The sequence below is a fragment of the Vicia villosa genome, linkage group LG3, assembly GCF_029867415.1.
Source record: "Vicia villosa cultivar HV-30 ecotype Madison, WI linkage group LG3, Vvil1.0, whole genome shotgun sequence".
Classification (NCBI taxonomy): Eukaryota; Viridiplantae; Streptophyta; class Magnoliopsida; order Fabales; family Fabaceae; genus Vicia; species Vicia villosa.
The window spans coordinates 150,334,117-150,352,297 of NC_081182.1; the positions used below are offsets into that span (position 1 = coordinate 150,334,117).

Sequence of the window (18,181 nt, forward strand, 5' to 3'; positions counted from 1 at the left end):
TTTGATTCGCAAGTTGTGAAAATTAGATTGAAATTTGGTTCATAATCTTTCTATTCTTGTCCAATATTTGATTCAATCAATCCAAGTCAAATGTGCACGAAATTTTATTGGCAATATGAGTTAAATGATGGTATAATTTGATTCAAATCATATTTCTCAACTAAATCTTTGATTTCTACTTGATTTATTTGAATTTAATTACTTCTTTAATGAATAAAAATTCATTTAAAATTCCCAATCAACCCTCTGGATCTGGTACGAAAGAGGGGACCGAAGGTTTAAAGGCTATTGAAGAAACCCTAAGTTCACCATTGAAGAAAATCGAAGAGATGGAAGGACCACGTAAGCTCTGGGTGGACGTTCTTAGTGAGAATCGAAACCCAATGAAGCGTTTGTCAATGCAATATGTTGCCCCTAGTATGGTCAATGGCGAGATAGAAATCGAAATTGTTGAGGAGGATATCGTTTCTGAAGTGAAGTTTTGGGAATATGCTCTGATACTTTACGCATTGGGAGAAGAACTGAGTATGACTATGGTGAAGACGTTCATGGTGAAGACTTGGAATTTTGTCAAACTCTCGGATATGTACTATCATGATGACGGCTATTTCATTCTCCGATTCAGTTCGCAGGCAGATATGGATGTTGTACTGATGAAGGGGCCTTATACTCTCAGAAATATCCCGATGCTCCTAAAAGAATGGAAACCTGGGTTTGACCTTCAGCAGGATTTATTACGGACTCTCCCCCTTTGGATTAAGCTCCCCTAGCTTCCGCTTCATTTATGGGGTGCAAGGAGTTTAAGCAAGATTGGCAGTGTTATAGGAGTACCATTGGTCACGGATGAATGCACGACGAGCAAATTGCGCGTATCCTATGCCCAAATTCTGGTAGAGGTTGATATCACAAAGGCACTCACACATGAAATCTCCATTAAAGATTGCGAAGGAAGAAAACTAGCTCAGAAAGTGGAATATGAATGGCGGCCCTTGTACTGTGATCAATGTCAGAAAATTGGCCATAATTGCAAGACAAAGAGGAAGGAAAAGGAGAAACAATGGATACCGAAACCTAAACCTCTGGAGAATCAGCTGGAGAAGGAAAGTAAGGTGGGTGTTCCTGAGGTTCAAAAACCAAATCATGAGAATGAAGAGGTGGAAGAGACTTGGACTACAGTGGTTACCTCAAAGAGAGAAAAAGGTAAGAAGGTACTCTTTGGCTCTTCATCCGACTTTGTGGAATGTGTGAATGGTTTTGATGCGTTAAAGGTTTCAAATGACCCTGTTTTGTTCCCCTTAGGGGATCCATGTTAGTATCTTGGAACCTAAGGGGGCTCAATAAAACGGGTAAGTTTCTTGAGATTCGCTCCCATCTCAAAAGCTTGAACCCCGAGATTGTTATTTTGGTAGAAACGAGAGTTAAAAAAGAGAAAGCCGTTTTGATTAGAAATAAACTTGGTATTTATCAACATTATGTGGATAACTACAATCATCATGTAAATGGAAGAATTTGGATCACTTGGGATGAAAACAAGTATAATCTGCAGCTTGTTTCTAGTTCAGACCAGTATGTTCATTGTGGGGTATATGATAAGATGGGTAGTTTCAAGTTTTGGCTGACTGGTATTTATGCCCTGAACCAACTTGATAAGAGAAAAGTCTTATGGAAGAACATGATAACTCTTCACCAATCTATTAGAGGGCCTTGGTGTGCTATGGGCGACTTTTATAATGTGGCAGGGGCACTAGACAGAATCGGAGGGAACATGGTTGTTGAATCTGAGTATAAAGATTTCCAGGATATGATGTCCAGTACAGGTTTGAGTGAAATGGATAGTGTAGGGGATTTCTACACTTGGAATAATAAACATGTTACAGGGGTTATTTACTCTAGAATTGATAGGGTATTGGGAAATATTGACTGGTTCCAAGCTAATACTAATACAATTTTGAAGATTCTCCCACCTAGTGTATCAGATCATGCACTTTTGTGTGTTGAAGATAATATAAATAAAGGCATCAGATCTCGCAGGTTTAAGTTTTATAACTATCTGACTGAGCTACCTGGGTTTGAAGAGGTGGTTAAACAGAATTGGTGTCAGCCCATACAGGGGGAGCCCATGTTTGTTCTCTGGAGGAAATTACAAAGACTGAAACCTAACTTAACTAAGCTCAGCAGAAGTAGGTCCAGCATAAATGTGGAGCTTACCAAAGCCAGAAAAGAGCTGGAAGTAGCACTAGAAAGCTTGATATCTAACAGGATGGATGTTATGGCCATTGATAAAGTTAAAATGCTAACTGCTAAAGTGATCGAATGGAATGAGCTAGAAGAGAGTATGATGCGGCAGAGAACCAAAATTGATTGGTTAAGAATGCAGGATGGCAATAACGCCTACTTTTTTGCCACCTTAAAAACCAAGTCCCAGCATAGAAATCTGAATGTTCTACACCAAAATGATGGTACTGTTTTGAATGCTAAGGATGAAATCCATCAGGAGGTATTGAAGTATTATAGAAGTATTATGGGTACTAAAGTCCCAACACTCAAACATGTGGACATTGATATCTTGAGAAAGGGAAAGCAAATTACAAGGGCTCAGGGTGACTGTCTTATTGCACGAGTTACAGAGGAGGAAATCCGGATTGCTTTAAAAGGTATTGGAGATTTGAAAGCACCTGGCATTGACGGATATGGAGCAAAATTTTTCAAATCCTGTTGGCATTTTATTAAGGATGATGTTGTGGCTGCAGCTCAGGTATTCTTTGAAAAATGCATTCTCTTTCGGGCTTTTAATGGCACTGTAGTCACTCTTATCCCAAAGACCGAGCAAGCTAAAACAGTGAAAGAGTATAGACCAATTGAGGGTTGTACTACTTTCTACAAAATCTTATCAAAAGTTTTGACTAATAGATTGGGAAAGATTCTGCCAAACATTATTCATTAGAGCCAGGCTGCAGTTATACCAGGCCAAGTCATTCATAATCACATACTCCTTGCTTTTGAATTAATGAAGGGTTATACTAGAAAAGGTGGAACACCGAGATGCATGCTGCAAATTGATTTCCAGAAGGCATACGATATGGTTGATTGGGATGCTCTTGAATGTATTCTTTACGAGATCGGGATGCCTAGAAAATTTTTTAGCTGGATCATGTGTATGCTTACAACTGTCAGTTACATATTTAATGTGAATGGAGAGTATATTGATTTATTGCAAGCAAGAAGGGGGCTTAGGCAAGGTGATCCAATTTCACCTCTGCTGTTTGTTATTTTGATGGAATACCTGAATAGAACCATGGTTAATATGCAGAGGAGATAGGAGTTCAAGCACCATAGCAAATGTAAAAGATTGACTATAACCCATTTGTCGTTTGCTGATGACGTACTCCTATTTAGCCGTGGCGATGTAAAGTCAGTGGGAATTTTACTAGAGGCTTTCCATAGTTTTTCTGAATCAATAGGCTTGACTGTGAACCTTAATAAATGAAGGCTCTTTTGTGGGGGCATGGAGCAGGATGTGATAGGTGCTATCCAGAGCTTAACTGGCTTCACTCCGAGTCAACTTCCCATTAGATATCTGGGGGTCCCTTTGTCGAGCAAGAGGCTGAATGTGAATCATTTCCTCCCTGTGATTGAGAGAATTATGAATCGTATAAGGCATTGGACAGCTAAGTTACTCAGTCGAGCGGGCAGAATTCAATTAGTCAATAGTATTACTACAGCCATTACTCAATACTGGATGAACTGTCTCCCGCTGCCAAAGTTTGTTATTCATAAAATTGATGCTTTGTGCAGGTCTTTTATATGGACAGGAAAAGTAGAGGTGAGCCGTAAAAGCCTTGTGGAATGGAAGAAAACTTGCAGCCCCATACACCAAGGTGGACTGAACATTATCGATTTGGAAGTTTGGAATTCTGTTACCTTATTGAAATGTTTATGGAACTTGTGCAAGAAGACCGATGTATTGTGGGTGAAATGGGTACACGCTTACTACTTAAAGGGTAATTTGGTGGAATCTATCAATTGTCCAAACTCGTGCTCATGGATACTTAAGACTATATTCAACAAAAGATCCCTTATTCCTTTTATTCAACAGCATTGGAATAACATGCTCACCAAGGATCGTTTTGTGATGAAGGAAATTTATCTTAGACTTATTGATGATCAAAATAGAGTTGAGTGGTGAAATCTTATGAGAAACAACTATGCTAGACCATGGGCCCTCTTCACATTATGGCTCAGCTGTCATAGCAGGCTGGCAACTATGGACAGGTTGAGTAAATTGGGTATGATTCAGAACTTGCAGTGTGTGTTGTGCGAGAATGCGGTAGAAAGCCACGACCATCTATTTTTTGAATGTCGCTTTACAAAGAATGTGTGGGCTGATATCTTAAATTGGCTTGGGATTCCTCATACTCCACTTATCTGGAGGGGCGAGTTGAAATGGCTTATTTGGAATACAAAAGGTAAGGGATGGAAACATGGGATGCTCAAAATGGCGCTGGCAGAGACTCTCTATTTTGTTTGGCAGTACCGTAACCGAGTGGTTTTTCAACACAAGAACACCAGCAATACCATAGTTAACAATATAATTGATACTATAGTGTATAGGGGCTGGATGAGGCCAAAGTATAGGACACACATAGCTAATCTCATGATGTGAGTGTGTGGTTTTGTTTTTGTTTTTGGTTAGTGCTTTTGGTAGCTTTTGTTGGGCTGGATCTTTATGAGATCGCCTATTGTGTTATCTATTTTTTGGTTAAATAAAGTAATCTTTTATCCACAAAAAAAAATTCATATAAAATCAAATAAATCTCAAAAATTCGTGGCAATTGGATTGGATGTCTTGGATAACTTGTGGAACAAGATTGAGCCAAAAAAAGATTTGGTCCCTTTGCAATAAAATTCAATTTGAAACCTTTTATTTCACATTTTTTTCTCTCATATTTGTCCAACTTTGACAAGGCATATATCCCTCAATTTTTAAGATATGGAGGAGTTCTAAGACTTTTTGGAAACCTCAAGGTATCCTCTACAAGCCACTTTGGAAGCTTTTTTCCATTTGAAGAATTTATCTTGATATTATGGGCTTTGACAAAAAAAATGCTTGTGGTTAACTTTCAAAAATAACCTATAATCTTTTGGTCCATATCTCTCAAATGAAACATTTTTAGACTTGGCTTGTGAGAGACAAAGTTGTAGAGAATTCAATTTGCTTCAAGTTGAGATTTGTATGGAAAATTTCTGATGTTCCATGTGAAAGTTATGGCTGGTTAAAGTTCAGTTGACTTTTAGTCCAAAAAACCCTAATTTAGAAACTTTGAATTTTGTTGATTTTTGAACTTCCCCTGATCAAATGATGAATGACCACAATAAGGATGTTGGCAAAAAATCAGGAGTTTTGACTGTACTTTGACCACAATTGACTTTTAGGTCAAACTAGTCGACTGTTGACTTTCTGAGCAATTGAGTGGCCAATCCTTGGAATTGAAGCCTGAATTTTGTCATGGAGATAGTTTGAAACATCATAAGCCATATTAAATGCATTGGAGCCTTTGATTCATTGATTTCCTTCAGAGAAATCAAAGCCCTAATTCCTTGAGCCATTGTTTAGGAGAGTGTGTCCTTGAGCCTTGAACTTTAGTATGAGCTTGAATAGGGAAATGAGATTGGCAAATTTTGGGGTATGACAAAATTAAACCCTTAATCACAACCTGGGGCAGGGTAGTTACTCAGTTAACTCAATTATACTAACTGTTGTTTATACAAATAATGATGGGTTACCGCAACCTGTAAGTATTTGTGCACGTTCAAGACGCAACAGACCTCTCTCCATTAGGTAATACCAGAGCTCTTTTTTATCTCTCTTTCACACGTCATGTTAGGCTGTAATTGATTATTAGAAGCATGTTGGGACATGAGTTGAAGTACTACCTTGTGTAAGCTCTGATTGTTGTTGACTAAGGTAAAGCGGAGAGCAAAAAATTAGAAGTATTATGGGTTTTATCGTCTCCATAGAGATCAGTGCAAAAGAAAGAATGTCATTCAACAGTTTTCTCGTTTCTAAGCTTGTTCGCTACTTAAATATATAAATATTTGAATTTGAGTATTATACTGTTGAGTGATATAATCTTTATAAATATTAGTATGTATTATTGATAGTTGATTGGTGTAGCTTTTGATTTGTGGACAAATCTAAATTGTTGGAATTGGACTAATTTCTTGACTATCTTTTGTAAAGTTGGGGTAATTTATCCTAAATGATGTGTACCAATGAAATTTTGTGACATTAATTGAAAATTGAAAATTAATTATTAACTAAAAACTTTAAAGAATCAAAACTAGATAAATAAAAATATATATGACTTGATCTTAGAGTAGTAAGATGTTGATATATCAAGTGTGAATAATTATTCTTAGGCTTAAATGCACTTTAGGTCCCTGTAAGTTAGCAAGTTTTTTATTGGGTTGGAATACTCCTTGTATTCTAATCAATAAATTTTACTTATAGAAATAAATATTTGAAACTTCTTACATAAAAGATGATTTTTACTTTTTTTTTCCATAAGTTTTAAATTTTCTTTAGCAAAATTTGTTTCTGATGGCGATAGATTTACTAGATATGCTTTTATTTTATTATGTCTTTCACGTTATATTTTATATGTTTATTCATTTTAAATCTCTTCAAAGTGAAAGGTCTCAAACATTTACCCTTAAGAATGATTTTGGTGCACAAATGACAATGTTAACATAAACTAATTTTCAATAATTCATATTTAGCTTTATTTATAAACACATTTACATGTAGCTATTGTCAATGATTATTGAAATACATACTAATATTTATAAAGATTATATCACTTAACAATCTAATACTCAAATTCAAATATTTATATATTATTCTAGAATCAAGATGTTGTGTCAATATATTCTATGAGGGAACAAATGTTACAACACTTTTACAACATAATCAAATGATTTTGCGCTTGTCAAAGTTATTGAAATATTATAGAAGATAAATGGAAATGAAATTTGAGGGACGTTATAAAAATGCCAACATTATTAAATAAAATTATATGTTTATAAGCAACATTTAATTTTTTTTTATTTTTTTTATAATCCTATCACACTCACAAACAAAATCAATGCATGTTGCTTTTAGAGGACGAATACACAAGTCCTTTGGACAATCAGTCGCACTTCCACAAGAGAAAAGTCCTGCAATGTGGAATAAGAATAAATATGACTAATAAGAGGTGATAAAAAGTTTATATATGATATACAAAATTTGAAAATGTGTGAAGAAATGACTTACCGCCATTGGTTACATTAATAAAGAAAGAAAGAAACATCATCAAAGCATAAACAAACTTAACAATTTGAGCCATATTTTTCTTCTTTTGCATTTGTTAAATTGAAAATTATTTGACCATTTTATAAGTAAAAATACTATGGTTCGTTTTCAAGATATCAATCATTAATTTAGAATCTTTATTAAATGCTTTAAAAATACACCAATGTAACCATAAAATTTTATATATTTTATTAAATTTAATTATATATAGCTCTTCATGATAGACAAGGGAGATATCTTAAAATAGAAATAATTATGATGCACTATTAATAGTTCAAATATTTATATCTCATTGTTATATCTTGTATATTTAGAGGCTACATGGTTGTACATGTAATTACACTAAATATTATATTTAAACTAAATAATTATATTTAATAAGAACAAATCAAAATTATGATTTATTTCCTTTATTTCAGGAACAAATCCTTATTCACATCTCCCTCAAATCGATAATATTGGTCAAAGAGCATCAATTTGCTAACAAGAAACTGATGACGTGGATGCGGAACAACCTTGGTAAGAATATCAGCAACCTGTAACTAAGTAATGACATGAGAAAGTGATATTCATCGGTCATCATACACATCACAAATTGAAGGACTATCAACTTTGATATGTTTGGTGCGTTCATGAAAAACAGGATTCATAATAACTTGGATGACTCTTGTATTGTCAACATAAAGTGAAGTTAGCTCTATTTGATGCAACACAAGTTCATCCTAAAGACCACGAAGACAAATTATTTTAAAACAAGTAGAAGACTTGTCACAATACTCAGATTCAGTGAAAGATTTAGAGACTCTCGCTTGCTTCTTACTTTTCCTTGAGATCAATGAAGAGCCAAGAAACATGCACCAACCAGTGACACATCGTCAAGTATCAGAAGACCTCGCCCAATTGAAATCACTATAAACACTCAATTTAGGAGCAATTCCAATGGGAAAGAATAAACTACGATGAGAGCTTCCTTTCAAGTAGAGAATTATGTGACAGACGACCGCCAAGTGAAGATGGCGAGGTGCATGAATTGAATTACTTGTTGAACATTAAAAGATATGTCGGGGCAAGTAATAGTCAAGTAATTAAGGCTACCCATGAGTTGACCCATAAGGATGGGTGCGAGGGAAAGAATTCCATTCAATAGTTTCCACGTTTTTTAGCTTGATTTTGAATGGTTTAAAATTGAAACATATGAACATGAAAATAAATGCATTCTTTAAAAAGGAGAAACTTATCAAGCATGAATTTAAACTACTCGTCACAAACTTAAACCTATCAATCAATTTCACTCAATATACAATACTCGTTATCATCATTATGAATCTGTCACATTAGTGCTCATTTCTGAAGCACCTACGACATGCACCACAAAAAAGATTATGTCTAATGCAAATTTGCGAGAACAGCCGTATGACTCTCATCATTGATGTCTCATGCAACTCAAACAACGCGGAAGCATTAAGCGTCAAAACTAGCCATGATTATTAGCTCTAAATCTATCTCCAAAATCTAGAAACTAATAGATATTCATCCTCGATCAAGATTTGTGAGGTAAATGTCATTAACAACACAAATCCAAACATAAATGAAAAAATATCAAGGAAGACAACAATAATGATTTGTGAAACATATATTATACAACACCATTATCAACAAATATGCATAAGTTCAGAATAATCTTAAAAACAAAACCCAGCAAATAGAGAAATACATAGAGAGGAAGAGAAATGAGTCGACACTCCTCGTGTTGTTAGGAAGATTAGTTCACACCCATTTCTAAACCATCAAGATGCAAGCTCCAAATATTGCTTTCTAGCCTCTCCCTACAAAAGAATGTTGGTGATGGAAATGGGAGTGAAAATCCCCAAAACCATAAAACCTAAAAATGGCTGAAATGAAAACTAAGTAGACAAAATTTACGCAGCCGCGCTAAGAAGGCTGATCGCGCTTAGCGGGATGCCACTTATTTCACTTGAATATCTAACAAACTGGCCTAAATCTCGCTAAGCAGACTAACCGCACTTCGCGGGCTCATGAAGCCAAATCAGCTTATGCCAAAGAAGTTGTATCGCGTTACAAAGTGGGCTTAGCGGGCTTCTACAGAATTTGCCTCTTTATTGCTCAAAATCACATCCTTGAAGATGTTCCTTCGCCATTTACTACTCGATGCTCCAATTATGCAAGAATCCCTATAAAACAGATGAAAAACTATTAAAAGATACAATATTAACACAAAAATAAAATTACACTGCTATTTACATAAAAGTCGGAGTTTTCCTTATTTTTACATAAAAACATAATGATAAGTGCACCAAAATGAGCCTCAAAATTGCAACATTTTTGGGACTTATCAACTCAGCCAAACTTAAAATTTTGTTTATCCTCAAGTAATGGTAAACAAAACTAAAGGAACAAAATTAACATCCAAGAACTATGTATCAACAAGTTTTGAAAATCAAGAACAAATGTATTGTTCAAATCGAAAAAGTGTACAAGCCAAAGAAATGCTTACCACTATACTACAAAGATAACATGAAAATGAAACAAATCCTAAGTACACAAGTCATACCAAACAATCTAAAACAACACAAGCTCAATTATAATTCACACCAAGCAAAAACTCATAAAGTGATGAAAAACACAAACATGAGGGACTTTGACACTCATCCAATAACTAACAAACAAAAGACTAAATTATGCATTCATCCAAAAACTCATATTGAAAACATAAAAGCAAGAATCATAAGGACTTGTTAAGGTTGTAATGTGGCTTGGTTAACCAAGAGTCAATTTCTATAGGTAATTAAAACAAAAAATTGCCTAAGGGAGTGATTAATCCGCAAAGTCTCAAGCACCAAAATTCAATTGCACTTGTTCTCTTTTTTTAAAATATTACACCAACACATAACTTATTTAGCAGAATTATTTGATACTCCTTTTTTTTAAATGCGTTTTCATTTTCTTTCTTTTTATTTTCTTTTTCTTAACCTCAAAGCAACTAACAAATAAGAAAGCAATCATTTTTCTCACCAACTTGAATTCAACCAACATCATATTGTGAATACTCCCTAATTTTTAAGGCAAAGTAAAAAATTTAAACCACAAATCATTCTTAAGGGTTCAAGAAAACAAAAATCAAAATCCATTTAAAAATAAGTGCACTAAATACTCTTGGAAATGCATCAAGTTCAACTAAAACATGGATACTGACAAAAAATGCTCAAAGGGGTTAACAAATTCTCGCTCACTCACAAGGTAAATGACTCTTTGGCCAAACGGTTCTGCTCAAATTGAAATGAAATGCCTTGATCCTTTTCATGCTTTCATACAATCAACACAAATAAAAGATTAAACTTAATAAAATCTAGTTAAAACAAATATTGTTGGTCTCCTGCATATGGTAAACAATGGAAAGCTTTCTAATATTTGGGGTAAGATATAAAATGACTATATATCATGAACAAGTAATGCAAAAGAAAGAATGATAAATAAAAAGATTCCTAATTATGTTATGTTCTAGAAAGTGATAAACAAATACCTTGGCAAAGCACCAAACTTTCAATCTTTCATCACCGTACAAGTGCATGTTGAAATAATCAAACTTGAAAATGAATACTTCAAGCTTCCTCGATTGAATAAACCAAAATTTGAAAAACAAACAAATAATAAAAATTACTAAAAGAATGCTAAACAAATACAACATAAATAAAAAAATGGTGCAAGAGTGGAAAAGAAGAAGAGAAAATTTTCCATGTGCAACAGACCGCGCTAAGCGGGATTTGCTACCGCTTATAGGGCTTCCTGCAACATAATTTTTCCAAATTGCAGCCCAAAGCTCAATCTTCCACCACTCCTCCCTTTTGCTACCAACATTAATGAATGTAAAATTGTATAAACTGTGTAAACATTGGGGTGCCTCCCAACAAGCGCACTAGTTTTATGTCGTTAGCTCGACGCCTTTATTGTTTTTGTGTTTGGCAAGTGAACTCCTATCGAAAGGTCACTACTCTCGCCTCAAGTGCAAACCTAAATGAAAACTAAATACACAAATTTTGCACAACCGCGATCATAAGGATGGTCGCACTTAGCAGACTGCCACTTATTTCACTTAAATATCTAACAAACCGGCCTAAATCCCGCTAAGCGGGCTGACCGCGCTTAGCGGGCTCACGAAGCCAAATCTGCTTATGCCAAAAAAGTTGTATCGCGCTACAAAGTGGGCTTAGCGGGCTTCTGCATAATTCGCCTCTTTATTACTGCAAATCACATTCTTGAAGATGTGCCTTCGCCATTTATTGTTTGATGCTCCAATTATGCAAGAATACCTATAAAACAGATGAAAAAAATATTAAAAGATATAATATTAACCCAAAAATACAATTATACTACTATTTACACAAAAGTCAGAGTTTTCCTTATTTTTACATAAAAACAAAATGATAAGTGCCCCCAAAATGAGACTCAAAATTATGACATTTTTGGGACTTATCAACTCTGCCAAACCTAAAATTTTGTTTGTCATATCATATAATGGTAAACAATACTAAAGAAATAAAAGTAACATCCAATAATCATGTATCAACAAGTTTTGAAAAACGAGAACAAATTTATTGTTCAAATCGAAAAGGTGTACAAGTCAAAGAAATGCTTACCACTATGCTACAATGATAACATGAAAATGAAACAAATCCTAAGTACACAACTCATACCAAACAATCCAAAACAACATAAGCTCAATTATGAATCTCACCCAGCAAAAACTCATAAAGTGATGAAAAACACAAACATAAGGGACTTTGACACTCATCCAATAATCTAGCAAACAAAAGGCTAAATTATGCATTCATTCAAAAACTCATATTTAAAAAATAAAAGCAAGAATTACAAGGACTTGTCAAGGTTGTAATGTGGCTTGGTTAACCAAGATTCAATTTCTAAAGGTAATTGAAATAAAAACTTGCCTAGTCATAAGGGAGATATCAATCTACAAAGTCTCAAGCACCAAAATTCAATCACACTTCTTCTCTTTTCTTAAAATGTTACACCAACACTTAACTTATTTAGCACAATTATTTGATACTCTTTTTTTTCTTTTTTTTTTCAAAGCTTTTTCATTTTTTCATTGTTTTTCTTTTCTTTTTCTTAACCTCATAACAATTAACAAAAAGAAAGCAATCATTTTTCTCCCCAACTAGAATTCAACCAACATCATAATGTGAATACTCCCTAATTTCTAAGGCAAAGTGAAAATTTAAATCAAAAATCATTGTTGAGGGTTCAAGAAAAAAAATCAAAATCCATTCAAAAACACGTGAACTAAATACTCATGGAAATGCATCAAGTTCGACTAAAACATGGATACTGACAAAAAATGCTCAAAGGGTTTAACAAATTCTTGCTCACTCACAATAAATTGACTATTTACAAAGACAATATTTTAATCCACTCCACAATACTCTTAGGTATCTGACAAAATTTTAATTTTGCCCTTCTTTTCAGAAGTGTATTTCAAGAAGTAGTTTTTTAATTTAACGTTGAATTGTTCCGTACGTGCATCTACGGAACTGTTTAAACAACGTTAAGAAAATGTTACGTAGATACACGTACGGAACAATTCAACGTTAAATAATTAAAAAATGCTTCCGAAAATACACCTCCGAAAGCAAGAAGTATTTTTGGAAACGCATGCGTGAGAATCCCTTAAAGGTTTAGATGAGAGATTGTTTACACAAAAAAAAACTTCAAAATTCATGACATTAATTTGAAAATATTAAAACCTTTTAATTAATCATCCAAAAAACACAAAGATATACATAGTATATATAAACTTCAACCCTTCTTTTAACTTGCCCTTCGATTCCCCTTGTCTATATCATTAGATCTGAATTAACACGGTCCAATTCAGAAGATTAGTCTCTATAATTAATCAAAGATAATATCCGATTTTCAACAAAGAAATAAAGAGATCTCCGCATTCGAAACATGTACATTCACTTTGCTTGTGCAAGCATTTGAACCACTTCCCTCATAGTTGGTCTCTCCACACTATGTTCATGGACACATAAAATTGCCACAAAAAACACTTGCTTTGCTTCATCTAAAGGAATTTGAGCTAGCCTCTCATCAAGGATCTTCATCACCATATCCTTGTTCCAATTGGTTTTCATCTTTGTCCATTGAACAATGTCTAATCCTTCTTCTTCAAAATCTCCAACCGGCCTTTTCCCCGTAATGAGCTCTAAAAGCACCACTCCAAAACTATACACATCACTTTTTTCATCAACTTTCAAAGTGTATGCATATTCTGCAAACATAAAAATTATCCAAAATCAGCACAAAAAGGGATGGGTGTGATTTGATCTTGTAGTTTCAACTTTCAAGGCATGGAAGCAAAAGCACAAAATCAGTTAGCATGATGAAAAAGCAAATGGAATTTCCTTTGCATTGTGTTAGTGGAGCCTTTGTCTGCTCAGTTTAGGAATCTATGTACATGATGTGTGACAATGTGGCCCCACAAAAAGAGTGGTGAATGTAAGAAAAGTATATTTTTTTAAACTCAAAAATATATGTAAAGTATACTTGTATTGGAGTATTTATCACATGCTAGTACTTTTTCTTTTTTGCTATGAATATTTTGATTTGGACTCTTCAATTTGGAAAGAAAAAGACCCTGAATTCATCTTGCTTTTTGTAGCACGTTTGTATTTTTACTCTTCTCATTTGTCAAATCACTAATGTCATATAGGGGATCTAGCTAATGATGTCTCATGAATTTCAAGTTAGAGTGGTAAATTACGGCCACAATTACAGTTGCAGATGTATCAAGTGTCGCAATGTAATGGCCGAGTTTTAAAATTTTGTCAGTGCATGCATCAGTGCATCAGTGACTAGGGAGACACTTATGCACCGAATGCGTGAATGCGTGCACCAGTGACTAAGGAGTATGCATCCGATTTTTGAAGCATCTTTCAAACTAAAGAAAATGATTTATATAAGTGAGAATTTAAATTTAAAGTATGTACCTGGAGCAATATATCCATAGGAACCAGCAATAGAGGACATGCATTCGGAATTTCCATTATCTTGCAAGAACTTGGCAAGTCCAAAATCAGCAACATGAGCCTCGAATTCGGAGTTCAACAAAATATTATTCGACTTAACATCTCTATGAATGATCAAAGGTGAACAATCATGATGCAAATAACAAAGTCCTTTAGCAGCCTCAACAGCAATTTTCAGCCTAACATCCCAGTTCAGAAACTCACCTCTCTTCCCATGCAAAACTTCACCAAGACTTCCATTTTGCATATACTCGTACACAAGCAAATTCGTTTCTTTGTTCGAACAAAAAGCAACCAACCGAACGATATACCTGTGTCGGATTCTACCTAACGTCTTAATCTCAGCCGAGAAACCGTTATCCTGATGAGAAGAAGAACCGTTGTTGATTCCTAATAGTTTCTTCACAGCTACTTCATCTCCATTCGGCATTGTTCCTTTGTAAACAACACCGGCTCCGCCTCTTCCTATCATATTGCTTTCCTTTATACAACCGACGATTTCTTCACTTCCGTAGTCCATTTTCTGAAATGCTGTCAGCTTCCATGAATTCGAATCTCTACTTGATTTTCTACTCTTGATGATAGCTAAACTTGCAAAAACCAATGAACATAGCAATAACGCCAACGCGAAAAGGAGCTTAAACTTTCCATGTAATCCATATCTCAAACTGCCTTTTTGTTGCGATTCCGGTTCATCTGTTGGCGAAAGTTTGCATGGATTGAACTCATATCCACATAGATGAGGATTACCTTCAAAGAACTTTGACTTAAAAGTTGAGAACTGTCCTCCTTCTGGTATAGAACCGGAGAAGTTATTATTCGAGAAATCAGCTGAAGTTAAGCCCTTTAAGGCTCCAAGTTCCTTAGGAAGTGTTTGGTTCAAGTGATTCCACGACACATTAAGATGGTTTAGTATATGAATTTGAGCAAGCTGAATTGGAATAGGACCTGAAAACTGGTTTTGACTCAAATCTAAGTAAGTTAGCAAGGTACATTTACCTATTTCAATCGGAATAGTACCCGAAAAGTTGTTGCTACTTATATCTAATTTGAGGATACTTCTGAGTTTTCCTATATCTGATGGAATTTCACCTGAGAATCTGTTTCCACTAAGCTGAAGAATCTGCAAATTCGGAAAGTTTCCGATTGAGGTTGGTAAAGAACCTGATAACCTATTGTTTGATAGATTACACTGTTCTAATTTCGAGGTTGTGTTCTTTCCCTTTTCTTGTGGAATCATACCACTGAGATAATTGTTCTGTAGCTCCAAAAGAGAAAGGTTTGGTAAATAAAGAAAACCATGTGGAATTGAACCAGTCAAATAGTTCTGACCAATTCTAACTCTTTGGAGAGTGTAGCATTCACCAAGATCATTAGGCAAAGAACCAAACAAAAAGTTGTTAAGCAAGATCAAGATTTTCAACCTCTTTCCAAGGCAAAGCGATTTCGGCAACACTCCAGTGAGTTTATTCGTCGACAAATCAACCTCGGTTAACCTTCCGTTCTGACCAAGCTTCGGAGGAATAACTCCAGTGAAGTTATTCCTCCAAAGCTTAAGTACTTCCAATTTAGGCAACTCGGAGACGAACTCAGGAATTTCGCCGTGAAACTTGTTGATAAACAAGTTTAATAGAGAAAGTTCTCGAAGATTCGAGAATTCGTCCGGGATTCCGCCGGTTAGGTTATTGAGTGATAAATCAAGAGCATTCAATCTACTCAAATTACCTAATTCAGACGGAATCAAACCGGTTAGTTGATTCGTTTGCAAGAAAAGTGTATCTAACTTGGAAAGTTGACCTAACTCAATAGGAATTGAACCTTTCAAGAAACAATTTGCTAGGTCTAAATGTACCAAATTAACCAACTTACCAAACTCCTTTGGAATTCCACCATCAAATTGATTGAAATAACCTAAATAAAGATACTCCAAACCAGTCAAATTTCCAAGCTCAATAGGTAAAAAACCACTCAAATCATTTCCAGCAAGAGACAAAAACTTCAGCTGTTTCATTTCACCATAACTTGGAGGAATTTTTCCAGAAAAGTAATTCCCTCCAAAATTCAAATGCTTAAGCCTCAACAACTGAGTGACACCATGAGGAAGTGAACCATGGAAGCCATTGTTGTAAACATCAAGAACTTCAAGCTCTTTCAACTTGTTAAACTCCCAACTCATGTTTCCAGTGAACATATTGTTTGATATGTTGAGGAATTTCAAACTTTGTAGGTTATGAATTTCAGATGGAAACTCACCATGGAAACTGTTTCCTTGGATTGAAAGATTCACAAGAGTGGAAAGGTTTGTGATGAGAGGTGAAAGTGAACCAGAAACATTTAAGTTTGATATGTCAAGTGAAACAACATTGTTGGTTTGGTCACATTGAATTCCATACCAAGTGCAAAGTGAGACATAGTTAGAAATGTTCCATGTGTTTAAACTTGAAATGTTTGAAGGTTCAAAATCTTGTTTCATTGAAACTAAGATTGAAGCTTGGTTTTTCAAAGAAAGTGAAGAAATAGAAGGAGTGAAGGAAAGAAGTAGAAGGAAGAAAACAAGAGTGGCCATTTTGTGAGATGGTGATAATAAGAACATGTAGTTATGAAAATGGAACAAGTTATGGTGAATATGAATATACACTTGAAGATGAGAGGTAGCATCCAATGTTCACTTTTTTTTTCTTCTTTTTTCACAACTTTAGCTTTTGTGAAAAGAAAAAGAAAAAGAAAAAGTGTTGTGTTGATCACACAATTACTAATATATGTGTGTTGCTTTTGTGTCAATTTGTGAGACAAGTTCAAGTGTACTTTTCCTTTTGTTTATGCTTCTTTTTTCTGCCACCTATTTGATTAGTGAACTGAACTCACATTTGATTGAGATTTGGAATCTTCACTCATGCAGATGGATGGAGGGATGCATGATTAAATCATTAATGGATTTTTTAGGCATCAATCATGGGGGGAAATGAAGATGAGATGGCATGTAAGTTTTGTTCATGTGTATTGTAATTAAATTAATTTTGTTCTATACTTATATAGTTAACAACTCTTCAAGGTAAAACAAATGATGCACCTTCATCTTCTCTTACACCATTACAACTATGACCTAACTCATACTTAATGTGATTATATTAAATAAGGTCATTGATTATTAATTTCTAAACAATGGCACGTAAAATTGTCCTAACTCTAAGAGGAGAAACTACTAGGAAACAACATGGAAAGTAGGATTTCCCAAAATAGAGAAAGAAACAAATGGATAAAATTGCTTGAGTTACGAATCTAATTTTTGTAAGAAATTAGCACAAAGAGAAAACAAGGCACATGAAATAATTAATTTTTTTTATCATAAAATTTCAATTTGATTCAAATATTTACCTTCTTCAAAAGAAACCCCCTTTAATAATGTTGAGAGCCAGCACTAACCACAAGGTTCAATGGGCAAAGTGAAAAGAACAACGACATTAAACTTATAGACCATTATTTTTCTTTGAGGCATATAAATTTGTCTTCTAGAACTCTGCTGACCGTTTAGATCAATTTGACGGTTGACTGCGATCCATGCTTCATTATATGCTTTTTGTTGTGAATCATTCCCACTATTTAAGAAGAAAGGCACGCCATTTCTTAGGTATTTAAATTTATTCTCACTCTCGCACCATTTTTTGTTCTTTTAATGACTCGAGTGTTGGAGCACTAACCTTGTAGGTCATCCCCCTCTCCATCGTAATAGAAGCTCAAATTCACGTAGCAAACACTATTTTAT

At 34.6% G+C, this 18,181-nt stretch overlaps 2 protein-coding genes and 1 long non-coding RNA gene across 3 annotated transcripts; 1 reads left to right on the forward strand and 2 right to left on the reverse strand.

Moving 5' to 3' along the window:
* The first annotated feature begins 209 nt into the window (after positions 1 to 209).
* On the forward strand, positions 210 to 4,186 carry LOC131659164 (uncharacterized). The gene is made up of 5 exons (XM_058928392.1): positions 210 to 712; positions 797 to 1,200; positions 1,410 to 2,896; positions 3,014 to 3,261; positions 3,796 to 4,186. The coding sequence occupies exons 1-5, from the start codon at positions 210 to 212 to the stop codon at positions 4,184 to 4,186; spliced, it is 3,033 nt and encodes a 1,010-aa protein (XP_058784375.1).
* A 2,682-nt stretch (positions 4,187 to 6,868) lies between these two features.
* Positions 6,869 to 7,453, reverse strand: LOC131656804 (uncharacterized). The gene is made up of 2 exons (XR_009300306.1): positions 7,316 to 7,453; positions 6,869 to 7,218 (listed from the first exon to the last, which is right to left on the reverse strand). It is a non-coding gene; the product is annotated as an uncharacterized LOC131656804 (long non-coding RNA).
* A 5,660-nt stretch (positions 7,454 to 13,113) lies between these two features.
* On the reverse strand, positions 13,114 to 17,421 carry LOC131662503 (leucine-rich repeat receptor-like serine/threonine-protein kinase BAM3). The gene is made up of 2 exons (XM_058932307.1): positions 14,380 to 17,421; positions 13,114 to 13,661 (listed from the first exon to the last, which is right to left on the reverse strand). Exons 1-2 carry the CDS (start codon positions 17,009 to 17,011, stop codon positions 13,348 to 13,350), a joined length of 2,946 nt encoding a protein of 981 aa, XP_058788290.1. The 5' UTR covers positions 17,012 to 17,421; the 3' UTR covers positions 13,114 to 13,347.
* Between the last annotated feature and the right edge of the window lie 760 nt (positions 17,422 to 18,181).

Excerpts from the sequence above, each read along its gene's own strand:
- LOC131659164 (XM_058928392.1), top strand. The coding sequence starts at position 210 with ATGAATAAAAATTCATTTAAAATTCCCAATCAACCCTCTGGATCTGGT. Across the intron at positions 1,201-1,409 it reads TACCTCAAAGAGAGAAAAAG|AAACGAGAGTTAAAAAAGAG; the intron begins GTAAGAAGGTAC and ends TTATTTTGGTAG. Across the intron at positions 3,262-3,795 it reads GATCCAATTTCACCTCTGCT|GTCTTTTATATGGACAGGAA; the intron begins GTTTGTTATTTT and ends TGCTTTGTGCAG.
- LOC131662503 (XM_058932307.1), bottom strand. The coding sequence starts at position 17,011 with ATGTTCTTATTATCACCATCTCACAAAATGGCCACTCTTGTTTTCTTC. Across the intron at positions 13,662-14,379 it reads CTATGGATATATTGCTCCAG|AATATGCATACACTTTGAAA; the intron begins GTACATACTTTA and ends TTATGTTTGCAG.